This window comes from Oenanthe melanoleuca, chromosome 3 (assembly GCF_029582105.1).
Source record: "Oenanthe melanoleuca isolate GR-GAL-2019-014 chromosome 3, OMel1.0, whole genome shotgun sequence".
Taxonomy (NCBI): Eukaryota; Metazoa; Chordata; class Aves; order Passeriformes; family Muscicapidae; genus Oenanthe; species Oenanthe melanoleuca.
In genome coordinates, this window is record NC_079336.1 from 42,638,017 (window position 1) to 42,656,609 (window position 18,593).

The 18,593-nt window shown below is 41.0% G+C and overlaps 1 protein-coding gene across 1 annotated transcript; it reads right to left on the bottom strand.

Moving 5' to 3' along the window:
- Positions 1–26: 26 nt before the first annotated feature.
- On the bottom strand, positions 27–17,656 carry SNX3 (sorting nexin 3). Its single transcript, XM_056488933.1, has 4 exons — positions 17,371–17,656; positions 4,638–4,733; positions 4,139–4,263; positions 27–709 (listed from the first exon to the last, which is right to left on the bottom strand). The coding sequence occupies exons 1-4, from the start codon at positions 17,530–17,532 to the stop codon at positions 604–606; spliced, it is 489 nt and encodes a 162-aa protein (XP_056344908.1). The 5' UTR covers positions 17,533–17,656; the 3' UTR covers positions 27–603.
- Positions 17,657–18,593: the final 937 nt, after the last annotated feature.

Genomic DNA, 18,593 nt, shown 5'->3' on the forward strand with positions numbered 1-18,593 from the left:
CACTCAAGGTCAAGAGTGACAAAACATTTGAAGTGCGTTTTCACTTTTATTTCAAAACTTTAGACAAGTTACTTTAGTATATAAATTCAATTTTTTCCTCTTACAGAATATAAAGATAATTCCCTCATTACTTCAGTATAAAGTGTTTTACAAGCTTGAAGACAATTGCATAAGTGTTTCTCATACAGGATATCAGAAATAAAGCAGTCTTTCTACAGACATTCAGACAGGTGACTACCTCAGAAACAGCATAGCAGTTTAGTCAAACACAAGTGAACACGTGACACTACAGTTGTGAAAGTTCAAGTAAGGCCAAGTCAGTAAACATTGTTAAGTCATTGCAAATAATAGTGGAAAGGTTTGTGAGACATTGCAAGGGGTGGATGGTTTCATAGTATAATACTCTTAAATCAAGGATTCAGAGGGATTTAGCTAGAAGACAAGTGAGTTCTTAAATGCTATAAAGCATATGCAAAGACCAAGCAGTGTACTGGTGTTAGTGGAGACTTCGTGCCTGTTCATCCTCAGCATGCTAAGACAAACTACAACCTCTTAAAACCAAGCATAAGAACCACTAATATTTTGAGGAGATGCTTTTAAAATTCAAGTATGTCTTATTTTGGATGGTGTGTAGTTTTTATCTATTACTTCATCTTGTAAGAACATGTGAAGACAACGCTCATTCTGTGCCAGCGGGTGGCCTGCAACCCTGGAGAGGAAAAAAACAAGCATTAGTGTGAACCAATTAAGTCTACTTGCAGCTATTCTGCAGATCAAGGTTTGTTCTGTACTTGGGCATAGATCCCACTTTCACTTTACTTCACTGTTGGCAAATAGAATGCTGTCTAGCACCAAGATTTATCATGCTTCCCCAGATGAAGTTAGTTAATAGGAACCCTGAGCTACCTCTGATCCCTTGGAAGCATGTTACAACATGTGTCACCTGCAGTTGATGGGACTATCCAAGTAAGTGCTCATTCCAGCATTAGGATGTCTAGACCAAAGAAAGGGAAGAGGAATTTTTTCTTAAAAAAGGTCTTAACACCTTTGCCATGGGACATCTTTCTAAAGGCCACTTTTACCCTCAGTTGTCAGAGTCACTGAAGCCTGGCTCCAGCAGGGGGTGCAAAGGCTTTCCGAAGGCTTGGGCACTGCTCCAGACAGAGACTCCCTGGGGTCAGTGTCCTGGCCTGTATGAGCAGCACTGCACACAGCCTGGGGGTACCAGTCCTTCTGCTCATTGCCCATGTGCTAGCTGCAAACACAGGAGACAGAGCTTGCCTCTTCTAGGGGACACCAGCATCTCTACTGTAGATTTAATCTAAGCTGAAAAATCATCCTTTTAACAGTAAAGGAGCTAAAATTTAATTTGGAGACACAAACTTGGAAGAAAATCACAAGGTACTACACTTGAACCCTTAAAATACCATAGAGATTCCTGTGTAGGTAAAAACCCAACGGAATCAGACAGCTAAAAGTTCCTTATTTAGGGACATGAATACCTAATGCAGTTTAGCTTGAAAAAAAACTATATCCAGTTCGGTCAATCAAGACAGACTTCTTCTTTTAGGACAGAAAGTCCCCCACCGTCCCAAGGGCAGCTTGTGCAAGCCTTGTGGCCTCCATATCTGCCAGAACGTTTCTACCCATAATGGAAGGCATCTGGCTGAACACATGCAATATACATTCAGCTCCAATGGCTCAGCACCACTTCCAAGCACTTCTGTGGATCTTTCTCCAAATTTATCTATTAGTGTTTATTTCACCACATAACATACTCACTTGTCATTGAGGGTGACCTATAATGAGGAAGCTGAGCTCTCCTATTCAGTATTGATGGATTATTTCAAGCGCAGTTATAAAATGTATCCATCTTGCCAGGTTCTAGTGAAAGGCCAGCAGTCTCAAGCACTAGTTCACAAGGATGACAGCCTAGAGTAACTAGTTTGAGTTTCTTACCCCAACAGAATGAAGTTACTGGTGCTAAACTCCAAGGAAAAGATATATAGGAGAAGATAAGGCAGCAGCAAATTTCTTCTTCCTTTCAGGAAGGATGGAAAATTTGTGGCTGAATTGCAAGACTAGATCTGATCTCTGATGCAGCTCTTGGTTTCACAGGAATACTCACTCTGCATTGGCTTTCCCTCAATATTTTTCTCCAAGGTAACCCTTACACATAGCAGCTGCTACTTCAAGAATTTTCATGCATCTCAAAGTCAGGTTGAGGCAGACAAGAGGGTTGAGACATAACCACCCTTGTGAATGTCACTGTATGTAGCACTGATGGTGGTGACAGCAAACTGGCCCAAGAGACCTGACTCAAGCTGCACTGTTGTGATTCAGATTTTACATCTAGAGGGACAAAGCTTCTCAACAACATCCATCTCACACTCCCAAATATTCAGAACTAGCACCAGTGCACCAAGATTTTTCTGTTCCAGTGGTATCAGTTATCTGAGGGACTCTTTAATTCCAGAAGCAAAGATCTAGAAGCAATAATGTGAATGTACTGTGCAAAAGACCTTCAGGTCTAAGTTCATTAGCGCCCAGAGTACTTGGCAGAAGCCTTAAAGCTCCTACATGGTTCAAAACTTTAATAATATTTACTTAATGAGTTGGTCATGCTATTAGAATACACTGGTGAGTTAAATTGCTATGATTTGTGCCTGGAAAGCCTTACTTCAGATGTACTCAACTCTGCCACTACATCAATATCTACATTAATCTCCTTTTATGTTTCAAAGGACGAAAAAGTTAACCAAGAAATTTTACACTTCCACAAAATCAATTTATAACTCGCAGTAGGATTGAAAAATGCATACCAATAAACTGGTCATTCCCTTTCTGTCAGTTACATGGAGTCTTTCAGAGAGTCTGGGTAAGACGACTATTTCACATCAGCTGCTTCAGAACACAAATCGCTCTCTTCCATGCATATAGCTACACTCAGCACACAAAACTTTCAGTAAGTGCACTTCTCCATTTAAGAGACAGTTCCAAGTCTGCATGGATAAAGGCTGCACTTTACAGTCATGACTGCCTTGATTTTACAGCATTAAAAAAACCCCAAACACATTCCATCTTACTATTGGATGCCTTGGAAGACCATTCCATTTGTCTTTGAACAGCAAAAAGAGCAGTCTGAAGCATTTTACCTGTTCAGAACCATGAGCAATACTTCTAAAATGAGTTGAGAAGCAACTATGTGAAGAAAAATGTCAGAGATTTCATATAGTCACACTTATACAGGACAGACAGTTTCAGTGAACTAGTCACTTGCAACTCCAAGACACATCCCTGAACTAACAGTAACTGACAAGTACATTTTCATAAGTTCTGGCGTAACTCACAGTCATCCTCTGTTCCTGTTAAAGGCATTACTATTTAACAAGATTAGAATGCCATGGGAACTGACAGGCTTGAACTCTCTGAGGGAGCAGTCCTAAATCCAGTTGGTCTGAACAGCATTGACTCTAGGGACCAGAAGAGCTGGTTAATTGGCAGTACCCCTTACCCACTGTTGGGATCCACACTGTTAAAGAGATTAAACCAGCTATGCAGGTCAGTGTACAGACAGTGGTTAGTAGTGCCACATGGTGGAAAAAGAATCGTAAGACTTTGTTACTATAATTTCTGCTCACCCTTTGAAAGGCAGGGACAAAATCTAAAGTGTCTATTTCAAACTATGTGTGCATACCTTGAGTACTGCTTTTACTTCAGAATCTTCAGAAAGATTCTCAGGATGATTAGAGAAAATATGCATCATCACAAACTGATAATACCTCACGTCTGCAATCAAAGTAAACTGCTGTAAGCCCACTGTAAGCACTACTGTTCACCCAGTTGGAAGATAGCCTTTCAGAAATTATAAAATAGAATTATTTTGAACACTATAATTTTAGCAGCAATTTGCATAAATTAACAACACTAACAGTCATTTCAGCTGTTCAGGTAAGCACTAAGATATCCAAACTAAACAAGGGATGAATAATGTTACTACATCCTACTGCAAGATTATGTGAAAGTTAATATTCTGAACCTAGTGCAGTTACCAGCCTTAGGAGAATCAGTAGCTTCAATTCAATTTTCCAGGGCTGAGCTCCAAGTTTGCCTCTAAATAACTAGATCCAACACTTACTTGTTTATGAACTGTTCAAGAGCCTGCTTCCTTTCCTCTATAAAGGAATCATCAAATATTCCATCATCTCCTCGGAAGGGCAGCTGACGGAGAAGAGCTTTTCCTGGTAGAGGTGGTACCACAACCTGAAAGATTCACAGAAGCGTCCTTAAGTGCAGTCTGTAAGCAAGTTCATCCACCTCTTCCTCCTAGAAGACCCAACCCACCAGTCACATTCCTAGTGAAGTAATAAAACATAAGCAGAGAAGAACAGAACCTGCCTACACAGGTACACTGAAATCAAGTAGTTTATCTCTGAATTAACTCAAAACTATTAAAACAAAAGCCTCTGGCATTGCAGCACTGAGCCTTGATAAAAAGACTGACACACCAGTTTATTTCTGGGCATTTTCAACCACAGTATCTGCTTTATATGATACATGCTTTATAACATAATGAAAGCATTTCAGCATCATGAACTCTTTGTCTATGACTTGTATTTACTTTTCACTTTACTCACCTTGCTTTCTCTTTCTAGTTCGTTCCTTAGCCATTCAAAGTCACTATATCTTCTTCTGACTGTAGATTCTTTCAGTTTAAAGATAGGTAGATTTGTCTGAAAACAAGAACATGAGCTATTGATTAGACAAGTTAGAAGGTTTGATAAGCAGAAGCAAGAACCAAGCTGTTAAGTTACACATTAGTTCCATTTAAGCAACAACAGCACTACTGAGAAACATTAAAGGTACAGAAATAGAGATAAGGCTTTAAGCTACATGAGTAAGCTGAGCCTCAAACTGCATAGCTAAGAGCCTTATTTATACGGTATCCCAATTACTGGTATTTTGTCATCATATCACCAAGCAGAATATCTGATTTGCTGGCCACTTGACATGTTTCTAAGGTTGCAGAAGCATCTGCTATTCTGTCTCATGAGCTGGATTCCCAATATAAACAAAATTAGAGGTGGGGATGGAAATGGGAAGAGAGTCTTATTCCACACAAGTTTCTCTTACTGCATTCAAGGGAATGTTTCAGATTTCAGCACAGAACATTAACCAAACTTTCAGTACTTTTCCACTACCTGAAACAACACGGCTCCAACATCTTCAAAAGCAAAACCTGTAAGTCTTACAGTGAATCCATCCAGGACTCATGAAGATTTGATAGCACAAGCTGCCAAGTTTTGGTAGCTCCAAAGAAGCCAACAAGGCTGAGATGCACTACAACACTCAGTGCTGAGGAGATCAGACTATCTGGCTACAGAGTTAAGCCAAGCAGAGTATGATTAGGGAGAGCTTTGCTGAACAAGGCTAGCAGGCAGCACCCAAACCTAACACCCTTGAAAGGGACATCACATAGAAACAAGGTTATAATGCTGTACAAGACCATGTTAAATACACAGGCACCCTGCTACAACAATATTAACTTGTTACTAACTTGTGTGAGAACCTGCATTACTTCTGATCATTCTTGGGTTGCAGTCTTATTCCACTGCTGCAATCCAACTCACACGTTATTTTAAAAGCAGACACAGAGTCTTCTCCTAATGACATCCTGGCTAGAACACTACAAAATTGTTTCTAGGAGTTATGATCTCCTAAAAGTAAGACCATGAGTCTGTATTTGCCATACACAACCAGAAGTCACAGAATAATGCCTCCTGTTGTCAGACTGCAAATTCACTAACAGTCTTTGTACACATTTAAAGAAGACTATTGAGGAGCACCCCAGGAAGCTGATGTTCACTTGGGACTACAGTTACCTCCAGCTTTCCAGATGGCAGTTGCACAGTAGTTAGTAGCTACTGCCTTTTCCTTTTTGTTGTTTTGGTTTTTACCTTGTAGGCCACCTTACTCAAGATCGGTTGCTGTTTGAGTGGACACCCCTATAAAACATCATTTGTAGCATGTAGTTATGCTTAAGCTGTCACTGGGAAATACTTCTGGCTGCTCAAAACAGGTTTAACTGCAGAGATATTTTCCTGCACTAGGCAGGTTCATGACTATGGGTCATTGTATTGCTGCCAGCCAGTACTGGCTGTCACACAAAAGTACTTGATAAGTTAATTGTGTACTTTCACTTTATGCAAGTTAGTTCATACTTTACAAGTGATAAAGTATAGAACAATATTTTGTTATGGTATCTTATTGTTAAATGCTTAAAAGCATTCAAGTTCTCTTTCCCATGTAGAATACTGTTGATTGTGCTAGCAACTAATAATAAAATTGCATTTAAGACCTACGTCAGGAGTCAGGCTTTATAAATAAACACTCTTGTCTCGATGGTAAGAATATTCTACTCAAGAGTGAATATAGCTAGGTTCCCCAGACTGCATGAAGGAGATTCCCAGAAGTTAAATACTGGATTATTTTCCTCTTATTTCAGTTATTGTTTTTTTAACCAAGTTCACCATTACACCGTTCAACATCAACTCTTTGTCAGTGGCAGAAAGTCCTTTAAAATATTTAACATATAGGTTCTCACCTGCAGAAAATATTCATTTCTCCTCTCAAGTTACTAAAAAAGGGATTAGAAGTGGATAAAAGCAGCTAAAAAACCTAAGTTCTCAGGTCTTCAGGAACTCTTTTAATGCTTCTAGGCATGAAGTCTATAAAGTTAATCTCTAAACAACATATTAGGCTTACAAGTAAAATGTAGGGGTAGAAGTGCCAATTGAGCTCACTTTACCTTCTACATTCCCTCTTGAACTTTTGACATGCCAGCCCAGCTAGTGAGTTGGAGAAAAGGACAGAGCTCTTTGCTTTCCTTCTGAGTTCAAAAATCTGCTCAAATTTTGATCATAAGTACCATAAATATTCAGATTGAAAAGTAGGTCAAAAGGCATCGACTAAATTAAGTGTCTTGCAAGTCACAATTTGACAACTATATTCTAAAACAAAGTACATGTTCACTGTCCTTTGGTCTGGATATGAACTAGAGCTACCTATGGAGATCAAATTCTAAACCTCATGTTTCTTTAAACCCAGAAACTGCACCAATTCTCCTTCCTCTAGAAGTAAGTACTGATAGAGTAGTGTTCCTGAGATAAGCAGCTGTTAGGAAGATCTATTTAAAAAGGTTATTTGAGAGTCCTGTTTCACACTGCTTAACCTATTTACATCTTAGGTCCCTATTTTTAATTCAGGCTATATTCACATCTGAAGTTACTGTATGGGCCTTTGTCACTAAGGATTATTACCCTGTTTGAGCAGACCACCCCTTCCTTCAGTCCGATGGGCTTCTGCAACACCTGCCACCTCCATCTCCCATGGATAAACAGTTTTCATTAAGCAAGTCAGACACCCCCTGAAGCATGGGCTTTCATTGGACAAGAGTTTGGTAGAAGGAGACAATCCTGAAGAGTCAACAGAAACCTTCATTTTCTATTGAATTGTCATTTCAAGATCATGCAGGCTATCAAAAGCATTATTCTCTCCTTGATATGTTATGTTGAGTTATCCTTGTTCAGTCACTAAGGTGTCACCAGCTATTCTGAGCGCTGCCAGTGCTCTGGTTGTCTGCTAGGAGAGGGACAAGAGTAAGGCACAAAACTTGAAGCCTATTGTTTCATTTTCACAAATATTTCTGCCCATACTCATTCAGCATTATAATGTCAAGTTTCTGGCCTGCTGAGCTGCTAAGTCTACTATCACAAAACTCATGACCCAGTTTGGAACAGTCCCTGGAGCACAGCTCATTCCTGTGATAATTTCAGCGTAATTTCTGCAGCAATTCTTTCTTCAGCAGTGTAATAATTATACCATTTACTGAAAAAAAGAATTTCAACAGCTTCCTAGTCCAAAATTATGCTGCTTAGTAGTTTGAATGCAAGCCCTCAACCTGAAATGATTATGCATCACCCAAGACATCAGACAACTGAAAATCACAAGTCAGAATCACAGAGTCCTCTGTTGCAGAAGGACAAACAAACCAGCTCTACAGATGTCCCACAGAGCCCAAAATCCTAAGCCATAGAATGATACTAAGTCAAGACAGATTTTGTGTAGCACTGTCTCTTTGTAAGACTGTATGTAGACACCATTAGGCTTTCTCTGACAACTGTCAAACAGCCTGTATTCTGCTGGGGCAGTTAATGGCCATCCAGTGCACCAGAATAAATATTGTCAAAACTGGTGCCGAGTTACATTACATAATTAAACTACAGGTGACAAACTCAAATCCTTAAGTCACTCCTTCATTTCTCCACTCAAACAAGCTTCTACAATCATTAGGCTAGTGCTCAACAAACTAGAAATGGGAAGCAGTGGCTCCTTGCTAACAGACTTCAGCGCAAAATCTGTGTTCACAGTAAGCATATTTTTTCAGCTTCACTTATGTCACCATTACATACTCAACTTTGAGCCTGACTCTAAGTTCAGGAGATTCCCAGTTCAGCTCAGAAGCAAATGGCAGTCCTAAGACAGTAGCTTAGATAACCAGATAAGAGTCTTTCAGCTCTTATAGAGATAATACAGTCACTCCCCAAGCTATGCCCAGTTAGAAGCAGAAAAATTGTTTCTATATGCAAGTGAAGATAATTTCACAAGCAGAATGCAAGTAGTTTGAGAACTAGTTATTACTGTTCATTCAGCTTCAGATACAGTCATCCAATGCAGCCATTCCAGTAAACAAATTACCTTAAATGCAGGAGGAAAACTACAGTAATTTATAATTAGTTTAATTATAGAATTCTGTTACATATTCTATTCTATTATATAGAATTCTAAGTATTTTTAAGTCTTAGTTTTTAGACTAGCTTATCCACTGAGTGGAAAAAATCTTGCAAATAGTCAGACTTGCTCCTAAAAATTTGTTTCCAGACATAAATAGCATTTGGGTTCCTTCAAAGAGCGTGCTGACAACTCCACAAGATTGTATGACACTGCAGCCCAGTCCATCCCCACAATATTAAACTCCCCAGATGTTGCTGTTCAGCATAGTGTGAGGTAAATTTGGTTAATTTCTTCATTTGCCACCATAACACTCAGCAGCAGTGCTACATTGCCCATGTCTCCCACTCCTAACAGTCCCAGAATAAAGCTGCACTGCTGTCACAGCACCTACTTTGATGTCATCTTTTCAAGCAGGTTATGGTAGCCTTGAGAGAACTCTATTTCCATTAAAATAGAGTGAAAGAACACACAGTCACTTTTGATAAAAGTTTGTGGCTTTGACTCTCAGAAGCTAAATTCAAGTACCTTGACTGTCTCATCCAAGCTGTAATCTTTGTCAAGAGCCTTCATCCTGTGACTACATTTACAGTCAAAGGGAGCTCTGGGCTATCACAGTGAGTAGCACTCAGAGTAGACAAAAAAAAAGTATTACCATTTTCTTAACAAAAGAACCTGCTGTCCTTTAGTACAAGAAACAGCAGTCCACTGTTATTGCAGAAACCTTGCCAGAGGTTTGTTTCCTTCCTGACTCGACATAAGCAGTTACCTCTCAATTTCCTACAATTATAAAAAACAAGAAAGAAGGAAAGAAAACATGCTTTATACTTCAGCTTCCAGAAGTCTAGATTTTTGCTGGGTATATTACTGAAGGAAAGCTTCTTTCCCCACTGCAAAATGTCAGACTAGAGATTGTTATTTTCTAAGTTTCAGTCCTTTTAATCAAAATAGAGTTCCATCTCCCCTTTTCTCCACTTGGGTGTCCAGATACTGAAGATATGTCATATTTAAAAAATATAAAGTTAAGACAACACTGAAAAATCTGACCATGCAAGATTTAAACAATCTGACTGACTTAAACTATACCAAGAACTTCTGAGCTTCCACTCTGCAGTACTGGAGCTATGAAGCCAGGATGTTTTCTTCCTTAAAGACTAAGGCAGTGGAATCCTAATAGCAACAATGACAGGGACTATCATAACCTTTGCCAAATCCAGTGCTTTGTGTCCAGAGTTGCTCTCCGAAAAATGAGCATAGGAATGCCTGCATTTTTGCCAAAAAGCATCTATCATCACCTGAACAAGTTCAACAACATCATAAACGGCTGAATTATAGTGTGCCTTGGTCAAAAGACTCTCAATAGGGTGAGTCAAGAAAAAGATTGCTTAGTGATTCTTTATTCTCCAGGGTCCATGCTCAGAAGTCAAAGATAAAAACTGGAGCCTGCTTTGAGGACACATTTGGATGAAGACTTTTACAACATCAGACAGAACTAGTAACTAGATCAGGGTTAGCAAGTCAAAGCCTCCTGTGAAATACCAAATATTAATTTGAAAGAGAAGGGATTGCTACTTTTATACAATTCAAGGTATAAAAGCCATATGGCTCTGATTTGACCTACTGTAATGTTCTTACTCATTCCTCATTAGGAATGACTGAAAAGGGATCACATTAAGTTGATCCTTTAGCATCATTACTGACATCCATCAGCTACAGTCAAATAGGGATAAAAAAAAGTCAGTGAATTGCCACAGTTGCTAATTTTTTATTAAAAACTAAACTTTTGATATGCTTTGTGAGCTAAAGACTGTCTAGCATCCCCATACTTAAAATATGCAAGAAAAAAGTAATAAATGAACTAGTTTAAAAGTGGGTCTACTAAGTAGCAAAAAATTCTCTTCATATTTCCAGTTTTACTGGAGCAGTAACACAACACTTAAGTAGCCACTTAAAGCTATAGAAAGGCTTCCAATTCCTGTTCATTAACCTGCAGCATATCCCAACACTTAAAGGGTGCTACAGTTTAGGCCTATAGAAATAATCTCTAAAGCTTTATTTCCACATCTAGAGGTGGCTTTAAATCACTTAATATATGGCTTCATTGTCTTCTGGATTTCGGTGTAAAGCTGCTATACACTAGCTTATAGTTATACTTTCAAATAGGCTTTGTGGCCAACACAAACTATATTGTCATATGGGAGAATCTTCTGGGGCATAATATGGATTTTGAATTGGATTCTCAAGAAATAACCACAGAAGCAACATTTCATGGACCTGTCTTCAGTTGGTAAAACACTTGTTTTTACACCTTGACTAGAAGGTTAGGGCTTTTCCACCCTTTTCATGTTAGATGTTACAATAACAACTTCAGACCCTTCACTCAGTGCTACAGCTTCACCGGGTGTTTGGATTATGCACCTGTTAAAACAGCCTCCAGTAGTGCAACTGGCATTGCTTTACCAAGTGAAAAAACTTTAAATAAAATACTCCCTTACTGTTAGAAGACATAAACCTTGGCTGCATCATTTATTTTCCCAGATGAAAAGCAGCAGAGACTGGACTGCTCTAAAGTTCAAGCTGACACTTTTTCAGCAAGCCATCTAAAAATAAGCACATATCAAAACTCCCTGGCATCACATGCCTACCTGGATCACAGCCATCCGTCCTACAAAGATTAGTCATTGTTCCATTTGATTTGGTCTGTTCTGCACTGTACTAGAGTGCAATCTTAAAACATGACAATTGAGGCCTGCACTGTATGCTCTAAAATAAAAGGAGTGCAAGTCACCAGTTAAACTAATATACTAATAAGAAGCACTATTCAGAGACTTGATTATTTTATTTGCACAGTAAATAAAATTACACAGATACCAATGCCAAACTAGTTCACTACCTTTGGACCAGCCTTTTGAACCTAGTTTAATTACAAACCTCTACAGAAAAAAACAGCTGCTCAAGAGTAAATCCACTTTCCTTGCTTTGAAAGTTTCTTTCATCCAAGCCATTCTACTTCTCTGTCTCTCTAGTCAGTGTCCTTGGAAATTCTTAGCCTTCCAGTTATCCTTTTCTGAATTACTGCTTGAAGGAACAGTTAATGTTTGTAAGGGTGCAGTAACCAGGCTGTAGAACAGCATTTTTAGGCTGAATCACTGCATTTTTATTCTTTACAGAGGAGTCTGAAAATACCTAACTGGTAGCTGTGTCTAGAATGGGTTGTAAAAGCATCATTTACTACAGTTAGAGCAGACCTGCAGTGTTATGCAAGATTTGTAGTAGTAGAGAAATAGAGAATTACTGCTGATTATGCATCTGTAAACACATCCCCACTGAGTCAGTGTTTAGTCATGACTCCACCACAAGCTTCCACTATTAAACTGTACAATGCTGAAGTCAACTACAGGAAGGGCAGATTTGATTCTTTTCATGGTGGGGGAAGAATCTGCAGCCTCAAACCCTGCCAAATATGAAGAACAGGACATTTGGAACTGTTCAAGGACAAAACACTTTAAAAACACATTCAAGAGCACCACTCTGCAAAACATGACACAAGACAAGTGCTTTCCAAGCAAGTTTCACTTTCAGTTCATTTTCTGTCTTACTCTGATTTGATCACAGCAGTCAGACTTCAATCAGTTAATCACAGATCAGACCACTATAAACATGCTGAAAGGTAAATATTGTATCCAAACTAGATCTTGAAAAAAATTGGTTAAGTGGAGAACAGGACCTTCCAAAGCAACTCGAGTTCAGCAGCACTCAGATAAACTTCCCCAATCCCTTGAAACCAATACTATCCTTAATACTGCAGGCACTTCACAGCCTGTGTATTCATTTCCTTCCCCACACTGGACCTACACAGTCGAGCTCTGCAGGTCCACAGAAGTCTTTCTGCAGAAGATACAGGAAACCCGACTGGTGCCCTAAAGAGCACTGGTACCACCCAACTATTGCATTTCACAATGGAAGCACAGGAAGACATTCCCTTTCTACACCTCAAGACAAGCAACTGCATACGGAATATCAAAAAGCTAAGGTGCCAAATTTAATAATAGTGATTAGAGGCAAGAGGCCACTGAACATTAAAGAACAGAGCTAAGATGACAAAGGCTTTTAGTTTGGCTTTGGTTTGACAAAAAAGAATTCTTTAACTACTTGGACTAATAGCTCATGTAACAGGTATTTCATTATACTTCTAACTGTCAGTTTGAATATCAATGACTTCTCTGCAAGTTCTCACTAACCATAAACAGATGATTTAACCTTTCAGTCTAGGTGACAAACCCAGCCAAAATGGGCAGCACATAAGTCATTTTAACTTCTACAGAAACAAAAGCAGATGAAATAGTGTTAACAGTTTATTTCCAGATCACTGAATATTCTGAGTTCAAAGGGATCCACAAGGATCATGAAGCCCAACTCTTACATGAACAGCCCATATAGGGATTGAATCCACAAGCCTGGTACTATTTAGCACCATGCTCTTACCAACTGAGCTATTCTCACGGTTGCCAAAGGGATATTTCCCAAAATGTAGCAAGTTCCTGGATACCCATATGCTTTGCTGACAGTGTTCTAATCAAAGTGCTTATCTCCTATGGCACTGCCTTTACAATGGGTGTATGACCATGACGCGTGACACCAGTCACTGGATCAATCAGCTTGTAAAGCTTAAGTCTTGTCTCCTTAAAGGATTTAACAACTGAAGCTATTGCACAGAATCTGCTTGACCAAAGACCTTCCTTTTGACCCACTTATCAAGAAAACTATGCCTCAATGGCAGTACCTGACACTGGACTGAGGACAACAACATGCTGTAGGATGCTAATATGATAATTGTAATTTGTTCTATGTTTGCTTCCTGGAATTCACAGAGAGAACTGGCTTTTAGTCCAAAAATAGTAACAGGTAGTCCCATGCCCTCATTCAAGAGCATTGACTTGAACAAGCTCAACCTGAAAAAGTTTAATAATAAGAAGAGAAGACCTAATAAAGACTTATGAGAAACAGCATGCAGGGGTTTTTACACTGAGAACTTGACTTTTGGTTCACATTTTTCCTCAAGAGGTAAGGGCAATGAAGTAGTTTACTATATTCCTTTAGCAGGCAGTCTAGTTGATTATGCTAGCTTTAAATGCTGCACAATCACCATATTGTGATCGTCTAGATACCTTCAGATGAGACAAGTACTTTATCAAGTTTTATTTCGCTAGACAGAGCACTTAGAGCTTTATAGCCAACTGCATTATTCCCAGTCTAGCTCACCCTGAGCCTTCACACACAAAGGACACCTCAGAATGGTACAAATGTACTGCCTGATGCTGCTGATGAAAAACAAATTCTCAAGTACCCTGTCAAAAACATGACCCACGCAAATTTGCTATTTTAGCAAAGCAAGGAGGCATTTTCTATCACATATTTCTGAACAAGACATTTGACTTTCACTACTAGGCTGCATTGTAGTGGCACACTGCCACATTGTGCACCTTACAGTGGTTGCTACAGTGGAAAGCTTTTTGTCATCACCTTGTCCAGCTTGTTAAAAGCAGACTGCTATTTAATGCACAGACTCAGGCTCAGAAAAGTCCGTTCTTTGGCCAACTGTCCATCTGTGAAGTAAGCTGCCTGGACAGAAGTGCTGCACAGGGTCTACCCGTAGTGCTCAAGACTCCTTAAATGCTTGTCAAAGCACCATACATCTAACCCAACACACAGCCACCCTGCACAGAGATGCTAACTGTGACAAACCTTCCCAAGTTCCAAAACACTCCTGCCTTGCTTACTGCTGAGCAGTCTACTCTAAACTTTAGAGTTCCCCATCAGGCTTTCTGACTTCCACCAGAACTTGATGAGTACAGCATTACAAGAACTAAAGCATGAAGTTGTTCCACTTGCTTTCCAGACAACAGATATGCTTCAACTGCAGTACCAGCAGAAAGCTTGCCAATAAAAGCTTTGGGGAAACTCTGCAGTATTTCACACACATGTTTTGCAAGACACTTTTTATCAGATATCAGCTCAAGAGTCTGCCAGTAAGTTCAGTCTTTACAAAAAAACCCAAAAATGAAGCTTTGAGATTCAGACAAAGATAGAATTACAGAGTCTGTAAACACATGACAATGGTACAAGTGTAATTGTCTCAACGCAAACTTGAATTTCAGCGTCCTCTCTGACAATGTTTCTGGCTTAGAATGATCTCCAGCTGTAACATGAGGCTGCTGTCCTTTAGCTTTCGCCAGAATTTGGCAGCAGTTAAGCCATCCATTTCTGCACACTTAACATTTTGCTGTTGGTGTTACTTGAAGACACAGCTCTCCAGATATGACACAGGTAACTCACACCATCTTCTCAGGTTTGCTCAGCAGCTACTACCAGCACTGCCGGGAGAAACTGCACATCAGCTGCTACTTTCTTACTTTCTGACCACAGGCAGTTGTCAAACCACGGAGGCCAGCTGGTGATCATTGTTAGTCACACTGCAACAAGCAGCTTATGGTACTAGGCCTATCTTTCACAAATACAATACCACAGCAATCCATGTTTGAATTCTTCCTCTATGCTGAAATCTGTGTATTAGCGACATGGTCCATGTTCTGCTGAGAAGCAGTTAATTGATGCAAGCTTAGAAAGTGAACATAATTCTGAATGACTTGTACGACCTGCTCTGTAGCCTTTCAGCACACAGAGACATAAAACTCAATTTCACAGTTCATGGTAGCTATGAACTATGCGTACAGTAGTGCACAGCTGGAAAGGAACAATCAAAGAGACAGTCCTGTACACTGGCATGTTCAGATGCAAGCAAGGAGTGTGGAGGATGCAATGTTTACATAGTACTCAGTCTGGGAGGAAAAACAGAGGAAGGTCACACTACTATCACAGTGTACATTTGCTCAAATCATTCTCGGCCTTCGTTACAACAGGAATTCAGAATTTTCTGCCCCAAACATCAGGTGGGCTAAGACTAACCTGCCTCAAAACCTGTTTTTCTGCTTCCCTTTCTGATGAAGAACTTCAGTTGAATATTTTAAAAAATTTTTATTTTCTAATCACAGGAAATTTGATCTAATTCCCAAGGCATGGCCAAGTCCCTTTTGGATCATCTTCCCTAGATCCAGCCATTCCAAATGCTCAGTCTCATGGAAAGAAACGTCATCAGGAACCTGAGGTGCAAATACTTTCCAGCAAGGTAGAATTACATCTTTCTTCTAAGTGGATTGCTAGGTTCTGATAAGGGCAGTGCAATGCAACATAAATCTGCAAATTCTAGTCTGACCTCACACAGAGGCCAAACTTAGGCTACAGGCATGTTAGTTTATTCTTCCTGCCCCATTGACACATCCTGAAACACAGAAATATCACTGAACATGGCAATTTATAAGCACCAGAAACAAAGAATTATCCTCCCTAGTAGCTTTAGATTTCAGCTGATTTTGCTTTTTTAAGTAAGGTTACAGTAAGCTGGGAACTTAGACTTTTAAAATCAGAAAATTCACACAAGGTTAAGCCTTGTCTGGTGAATTTTAGTGACCAAGGCAGCAGCCCTCAGCTTATCCTTCCCTGCTGTGAAGAGCTTATATTGCAGAGAATGTGTACAGAGAGTCAATGAAGCTTCCCCCTTTATTACTGACTGGAACAACTGACCAGGTTCAATCAGTTGTAACAGAGTAAAGCTATACAAGGTAGCAGACTCAACTGCAAACTATAAAAACACCCCATCTGAACCATTCGGCTTTCTCAACCCAGCTTATTCCTGGCAAAGTAGACCAACAAGGGTTCCCTGCCTCAAGGCCCTACAAGCCACAGGCAAATGCTGTGGACAATGCAGTTTTTGACCATTCCTCTGGGTTCTGCTTATGAAGCTAGGAACACCAGGGAACACAGTAATGACTTCACATAGCTTTTCTCAAGCTCAAGACTACTAGCCTTTGGGGCAAGTCACTGAACACATCCCTTCCAGCCAGGAAGAATTCTAGTGTTACTAAGAAGTATTTGACAGCAGCACATCCCAAGAGACAGCCCTATTTATTAGGCACAATTTTCTTTCAGGTAGGAAAGAAAACAGGATTCCCTCCCCCATACGTACGCACCTTATCGCTTCAGCTGGTTCTTATCTAGCACATGTGCCCACTAGACTTATTTACACCTTCTCTATGTACTTTTTGAGGCCGCTGGAATCCTGAACTTGACCTCCTCCTCAGGGCAGATCCTCCCATATTACTCCATCTCAGAGAGTTGAGAGTCTACTCTATTTACCTGGAGACAGACAAGCAATTGCTCACAGTACAGCGATATTTCAGTCTGAGCCCAAGCTGTACATAGCAGAGCCGAAACAGCACTTGTCCTTCGGTTATCTGAACCGAGCTGCATCGCCTTAGCTGCAAGGAGCCCGTCACAGAGTTATCGCCCCTAGGCCGAGGACGGGGAGCCACTGCGGCTCTGCCACCACCTCCCACCGCAGCAGCCGTGCCACGGCTCCTGAAGGACACGGCGGCGGGAGCTTGTCACCCGGCCAGCCCCGGGCGACACGAGAGCCCGACACAGCCAACCCGGCTCCCGGGCCGGGCCGGCGCTGCTCCTCACCTTGACGCGGATCTCGTAGGTGGTAAAGCGGCCGCGGCCCACCCCCACCGTCTGCGGGTTGCCCACGTCGATCTCCAGGAAGTTGCTGGGCGGCCCGTAGGCGTCGTTGAGGTTCTGGGGCTTGCTGATCAGCCGCCGGGTGTCCGCGATCGTCTCGGCCATGGCGGAGCGGGCGCCTTCTCCCCTGAGCCAGCGACCGAGCCCCCGAGCGCCGCTGCCTCCGCCACCCGCGCCGCCCGGCCGCCCGCCCCGCGCCCAGCTGACTGCCCGGCAACGCGCACCCGCGCCCGCCGTCCGTGCGCGCCCGCAAGGCGCGCTGGGTAATGTAGTTCTCAGGGGCCGCCCCGCTTGCTCAGGCCTGGCGCGGCCACCCGCCTTCTAAACTACACGTCCCGGCGGGTGCTGGGGGCGCGGCGCGCTGGCCGGGAGCGCTGGTTTGTCGGGCCCAGCCGCCCCCTCAGCCGGGTGCGGGTGGCGGGGGCGGTGGAATTAGGGGGTTGGCTCGGCTCTTCCCGCTGATTCTCATCCTTGGGGAATGAAAAGACTGGGTGGGAAATGCTGTATATGGAAGGTATTATGCAAAAAGAATCAGCCCGCTGCCGACGTAGGCTGGTGGAGATGCCCACCAAAAGCTTTGTGTTGAAAACAAAGTGTTAAGTCACTGACCCGAGCCGCAATCGAGGTGACAGTGTTGTTTGTGGAAGCCTTAAACCTTTTAAAACTTACTGTAGTTTTAACAAATTATACACATTTAATAATAATGTTACCAACGGGACCAGATTTTATGTCCTCATAGCTTGCAAAGCTAAAGAGTTCGTAAAAGGATAGGAAAGGAAAATTGTGCTTACAGAGCAAATTATTAAAATGGCTTGAGAGAGCAAGAAAGAGAATGAGAGGAAGGGAGAAGGAGAGCTGACAGAATTGTCCCCTTCCAAGACATAAGGTTTTTATTTCTCATTATCTAAATAAGTAGGTGGTGTGTTACAATAAAATAAGTATTTTCCAAAGTAGTGCAATGTTTACCAAGAACATCAATGAACTGAAATTATGTAAATCTGCTATTATTTCAAAATTTTTCTATCATCTTGGAAGACTTCTGACTTTTTAAATACTGTTAAATAATTAAATGCATATATCATTTTCCCTCCATCTTTTGTTATGAAAGAGTTCTAGTGATGTTCCTTTACTATCCACGTTGAATGAGACTCTGTGAAAACTAGAGA